The following is a 6182-nucleotide window of genomic DNA, read 5'->3' on the forward strand; positions in this document are numbered from 1 at the left end:
GTATAATCTTTTTGGCAACCAGACCTGTACTTTTCTCATCTAAATATACAGTAGTTCACATGAGCCACAATTTTCTATATCTATAAATCAACTGCAACACTAATTCATGCTACATACCAGCCTTTGCAAAGTTTCACTATACCATATATGCATAGACTATAAAGGTTTTCCTCAGATCTGTGCCTAAACACAATCCTCTCTCTCTTCTGCAGGCAGTTCACTTGACTGCATGGCTTCGTTTTTGCTTTGATATGCCTTGTCACCTGTGAGTCCTTAAACATAAAAAACAGGCGTGAGCCTTTGTAAATCATGTCCAATCAACTGAATTAACCACAGGTGGCCTCCCATCAAGGTGTAGAAACATCTCTTAGATGTTTTATTAGAGAAATGGGAGGTACTAGAGCTAAATTTCAAGTGTCATAGCAAAGGATCTGAAAGCATATGTCAATGTGATATTTCAGTTTTCCTCTTCAATAAATTTGCAAAGATTTCTAAAAGTCTGTTTTCACTTTGTCATTATAGGGTATTAAGTGTATATTGATGAGGGAAAAATTGAATTGTTTTATGTTATATTCATTGAGGTCAGATTTAGATTTGTTAAATTTCAGTTACTTTCTCTACTTTGAGCTATTGGTTGTATGATGTAATCCTTAATTTGTAAACCTTGTGAGAAAGCTCTGTAGGGGAGAGCTGCCATTTTGGTTCAATCATTTTTTCTCCTGTTTTTGTGTGTTGCTAAGTTTAGTACTGTAACCCTTTCTTTTGTGGTAGTGCTAGTATTGTGGTTTTGTATCTAGTTAGGGTTGTTTTGTTTGTTTTTTAAATTTGTACTGGGCTGTCCCTGAATTTAAATTATGCTTCAAAATCAATAAAGATTGAAAACTTGAGCCTCCTTCTTCTAGTTTTATGTTACTTGCCTCTCCTCTAGATCAACTTGAGGATGTAGCAAGCAGTCTAATCAGATTTATTTAGTCCTGCCTGTTGCTGTTTATCAAGCATGTTTGAACACATTCTGCATGTTTGTGAATTGTAAATGCAAAAAAAGGTGCATCTTACTATAGACTTATCTTTGACTATATTTAGTCATTTGGGGATTATAAAAAAATTTGGTGAACGCTGATGGTAATATAATCTGAGCGTATCATTCTTAAAGCCCCTGAAGATTTGATTTCTAATCTCAAGTACAGTACTGGACTATAATAATAAATTCTCATGAATGAATAAGCAACAAAGATTAAAGAAAAGAAAGAATGTTCTTCAGGTGCTCTTAGGCAGAGCAAAGAGGTGATGCAGTACAATCTGTTTTGCTGTCTCTGCCCTGATAAAACTGGTTGGTGTTTTAACCATTATACTTGACTAAATAAAGGTTTTCTTCACTGTGATCAGTTTTCCATCTTCAGGAGAACCTTGAGGCCTCCTGCTCAACCAGTCCAAACAAACAACCAAACGGTTGTCAGCACATTTTGATTCAAATGTTGTTAGATCTTAACTGGTACATAAGAGCACATGATATCAACGTTTTGCAACTGAGCCCCACCCAGTAAGATAGGTGCAGATGAAACAAAAACACAGAAAAGCTGTTATGTGGTATAACCAAAATTAATGTCACTCTGTGTTTTTTGCAGGATCCCATCGATCAAAGTAAACATAACAGAATTTGTTTAAAACCTTTGGATTTTAAATTGCTAATTATCTTTTAAATAGTAACAGGATTTCTTTCCTTTTTGTCTAAGCAATAGTTTCAAAGGACTTGGGTCATGTTTTGTATATTATTGATATTTCTGCAATAGATATGCTTCAAGATGAGTTTAGCTTTTTTTTTGTTTTGTATGGCCTCAAGTCAAGGGTATTTTTTCCAAAGCAGATAGCCTGGGCAGAGAATGTAAAACATAAATTAATGTCTGCAAGATCATGCCTACACAGCAAACAGAGACTGTAGTCCAATGCTCCTTAGACAAGATGCTTGATAACGGCCTGTTCAGGATCAGTTGTACAACTCCTTATCAATAGCTAGAGTGCACAACCCCACAGTTCCTGGGTTGTGCTTTTGAATAACCATTTTAACAGTATGGATTATGCAATGTATGTTTCTAAACCTCACACACCAAGTAAAACCAAGAAATTAAACATTTTGGTAATATTTTAAATCTTTGATCTTGGCTGTTGATTATAAAGATTGGCATTTAACATTGAAACTATTAACAGCCATCATATTATTGAACTGTATAATATATAATGTATAATATTTTCATACAAGTGATGAAAAACATATACCCTGACTTAGTAGTTGATAGAGATGTGCTGGTACGGGGGCAGTTTTGACATAAACCTATATGATTCTCTTTAGCAATCACTGTAGTGAGATGTTTGAAAAACCTATAAGTATTAAGAAAGTCACACATGAACTGTATATTACTGGTGTTATATTACAATCTGATATTGTATACTCAGAATTAGTGATGTGAATTGCACTGTTATACCTAAAGTAAAGCACTTCTGTTTAGTTGTAACTTTAAATATTCTTATGCAGAATGCTACTTAAATGTGTTTTAGACCTTTCAACACAAATTCTGACACCTGATAATCATATTGACGGAAAGCTTTATGAAACTAGTTGCCTTTGTCCCTCCACACACACAAATAGAGTGGACTTTGGAGCCAGGCCAGTGCTGTATGTAATTCCAACCTCCATTCATAGGGAAAACCTTTGGTATAAAAGGCCTATTTGGAGTATGTGGAGGAGTCTCATCTGAGTACTCACCTAAGGAGCTCAACGGAGAGAGTTGCAGCGAGCCCATCATGAGGGACTCAAAGCTTTACCTTTCCCTGTTCCTTGTCACACTTACCTTGAGTTGTAAGTATTTTTTATTTCCATCTTGTTTCTTTTGAAAAAAAATATTTCCATCTAATTATCTTATAATTTTTTTTACAGATGCCCAAGAAGCGCATGCATCCTGCCTCTGTAAGTTCAGTATGTTAATATGTTAATTAAACAACCAGTATGGAATGTAAAAGGCAGTTCCATTGCAACTTTGAGAGAAACTGACAAATGACAGAATTCAGATAGAGTTCAGAAGTACATTGCACTTTGGTGCTAGTACACATATATTATACTTTTCCCCAAAAGTGTGATGTCATATTCCTTTAGTAGTTTTAATAAAGGTTGTGTTGTTATTGCAAGCTATTGTTTTGTTATACCATACTTATTGCACATCTCTAATTTAAAATCAATATCTTCTCTAAAAGTAAACCTAAGGTACAAATCCAACCACAAGTATGAATACCTGTACAAAGCTGAGTCCTTGAATGCTATCAATGGTGCTTCACATCTCAGGAATGGACCTAAAGTCACTTGCAAGGTACATGCCACTGTGCTTTAACAGCTAAATTTCATTTTTCTACTTTCTCTTAAGTCAATTTAATGTATATGGTTTTCTTTCAAAGCTATATCAAGTAGGGAGAAACTAAAATAATGTTTTAAAACAGGTTGAAATTGAAGTTCCTAAGACTTGTAGTTTCATTGTCCACACCACTGGCTGTAGCCTAAGTGAGGTGGTCGACATGGACGCAGAGGGCAACCCTGTGTTCGGTCTTGCTGCAAGATCTGATGCCTTTGCTGCTGAAATGGAGAGGTAGGTTTCATTACATTCTGTTGCATGAAGACAAATTTTGCAAAGAAACACATAAGATAAAAGACTTAATGACGAAACTCTCACATTGTCTTTTAGGTATCCTCTGAAGGTTGTGGTTGAGGGTGTGTACAATGTGAAACTATACCCCGAGGATGGTGAGACAACAACCATCCTGAATGTAAAGAGGGGTATCATATCTGCCCTGGCGGTACCTCTGGTGGAAGAAGACAAGAACAAGAACATGGTAAGTGTTTTACTTATAAGCGTACACTTAAGAATGCTTATCTAAAGTTTTTTAAAATAATATACTTCTCAGTTCCTCACAGAAAAGAATGCACATTCAATGAAATGATATCCATATCTCTGTTCACACCCATTTTAGCCCACTATCCATGGAATGTGCAAGACCCATTACTCCATCAACACTAGAGATGACATAGCAACCGATATAAGCCTTACCAGGGATCTGTCCAGGTGTGACAAATTTGTCCCAATGAGAGATCACACCAGCCCCCTGGCATTTATCTCTGGCATGGTAAGACATCCAAGCAAAACACTCAACACACGAAAAAATACCCTATCTCGCAATGTTAAGGGAAGTGATAAAATTAATTCCCAAATCTGCCTCTTTAACCTAGCCCCAAGCAACATTTAAGTTGTACTTCCCTAGAGCATACCCCATCCAAACATTGGCTTCAGTGCAAATCAGTTCTGTACTTTTGAAGTAATCCTGCTGGCAAATAAACCAACAAACAGACACAGATGAAAACATAACCTCCTTGGCATAAGTATTTACATCACTGTCCTAATTCTGTTTGGAGCATATGTAATCTCTCTGCAGTGTGGTGAAAAAGCAAACCACAACAGCACCCTTAGAATCAACAAGGTTGTTAAAATCATAGGTTAGCTGAATTCCTTGTCTTTCAGCACTACCCTCTTGCTCAGCTGGTCAGAAGCTCCCAGACCTGCAACTACAAATTCGACAATGAGAAGAAACACATGACCTCTGGCTCCTGCACTGAGAACCACATCCTCATTCCCTTCTCACATAAGTAAGTCAGACTTTATGTTGCACACTATACTATTCTCTATTATGTATGTACATCTACGTATGTGTTATCAAAGGTTTCTACACTTAACCTATGACTACTTTTGACCCTGTGTTGCCTCTTCACAGGGAGGAATATGGAGTTACCAATATTGGGAAGCAAGAGTTGACTCTGGTTCAGATTTCTCCTCACAATGACAGAGCTTTTCACCACAGTAAGCTCCTTTTCTTAACTTTTCCTAACTTCTTAAAATTTTCATTACAGGTACTTTTTAAAAATGCAACAGAACTGAATCCCAAACTTTTTCTTACGTATCATAGGTGACATTGTCAAGGGTCTTCACATGGAGGCTGTTGAGGACAAGAGTGCTGTCCAGGATAAAGATGCAGGTCTGAACCTCCTAAGAGAACTGGCCAATCTGCCCGAGACCGAGGGTGAGAGGAGGGCCCACCTCTTCCACAAGCTTGTCACCATGTTCCGTGGAATGAAGGCCGAGACCCTGAGTCCCGCTATTCCTGAGGCTATTGCTGTGTCCCGTGTCCTGACCTACCAGGTTCTGGCGCAGTGTGGAACCCCTGAGTGCAGCAGTGCTATCATGCAGATTCTCAGGACTTTAGAAAGCTCTTCACTCGAGGTTGATGCTGCTGTTTTTGCTTTGGGACTCATGTCCAATCCCTCTGCCCTCCTGATCAATGACATGCTTGAGATGGCCAAATACAAGTCCAGCAAGCCCATCATGTATGCCCTGAGCAATGTTATCAAGAGGTGAGTGAAGTAAAACCACACTTGATTCCATACAGAAGAATAGCTGAATAATATTTTAACTCAATTTAACTTCAATTTTTTCTCCATTTTCTCTTCTATAGGTTTTACAAAGCTGAAGGAAAACTGATCCCTGAGATTCACTCTGTGGCTGAGTTCATGGCTGCCCAGCTGGGTGATTGTTCTGGTGACAAGGACAACACTTTCATGACACTGAGGGTAGGTTTCTAAGCCTGTGGTTCAAAATGGAAATGAATGACAAGATTAATAAACAGAAGCACATACTTTGACTCTATGTAAAGTATACAACCAAAATTACAAAATTCCTATTTCCATAATATGTATTTTCTGTTAAAGTGTTAATTCTGTATGTTTGGGTATGTATTAGTTATGCACTTCAGTCCCTTAGACACTGTTAATTGACAAAAGCACACTGACCTTGGATTTGTCAGCATTAAAGACATTTAAAAAATACTTAAAAACTACAAATACTGTTTCATACTCATACTTGACATACAAAAATGAGGTAAAGAAGAGTCCATTGTTTTTATTGGTCATTTAACCCAAATGAAGGAAAGGTCATTCATTACACCCAGACTGAGGAGAGAAACTATGAAGAAGAAATGAATGCTCAGTAGAAACTGCCATTTGGTATAATAAAAGGCAAGGAAAGCATAATATACATTTGAAAGGGGGGTTGCTTGAGGAAATGTGTTACAACTGCCAGTTAAATAAAAAA

General features: G+C 37.2%; 1 protein-coding gene across 1 annotated transcript in view; it reads left to right on the forward strand.

Annotated features, from left to right (window-relative positions):
• The first annotated feature begins 1959 nt into the window (after positions 1-1959).
• LOC111236880 (apolipoprotein B-100-like) overlaps positions 1960-6182 on the forward strand; it is a 16263-nt gene continuing 12040 nt past the window's right edge. Inside the window, exons 1-9 of the mRNA XM_022765781.1 lie at positions 1960-1990; positions 3247-3359; positions 3487-3632; positions 3729-3876; positions 4015-4167; positions 4560-4684; positions 4810-4895; positions 5002-5446; positions 5548-5666. Of these exons, the coding sequence (XP_022621502.1) occupies positions 1960-1990; positions 3247-3359; positions 3487-3632; positions 3729-3876; positions 4015-4167; positions 4560-4684; positions 4810-4895; positions 5002-5446; positions 5548-5666 (1366 nt within the window). The remainder of the gene's footprint in view (positions 1991-3246; positions 3360-3486; positions 3633-3728; positions 3877-4014; positions 4168-4559; positions 4685-4809; positions 4896-5001; positions 5447-5547; positions 5667-6182) is intronic.

Source organism: Seriola dumerili, unplaced genomic scaffold (assembly GCF_002260705.1).
Source record: "Seriola dumerili isolate Sdu_G_001 unplaced genomic scaffold, Sdu_1.0 BDQW01000025.1, whole genome shotgun sequence".
NCBI classification, from domain to species: Eukaryota; Metazoa; Chordata; class Actinopteri; order Carangiformes; family Carangidae; genus Seriola; species Seriola dumerili.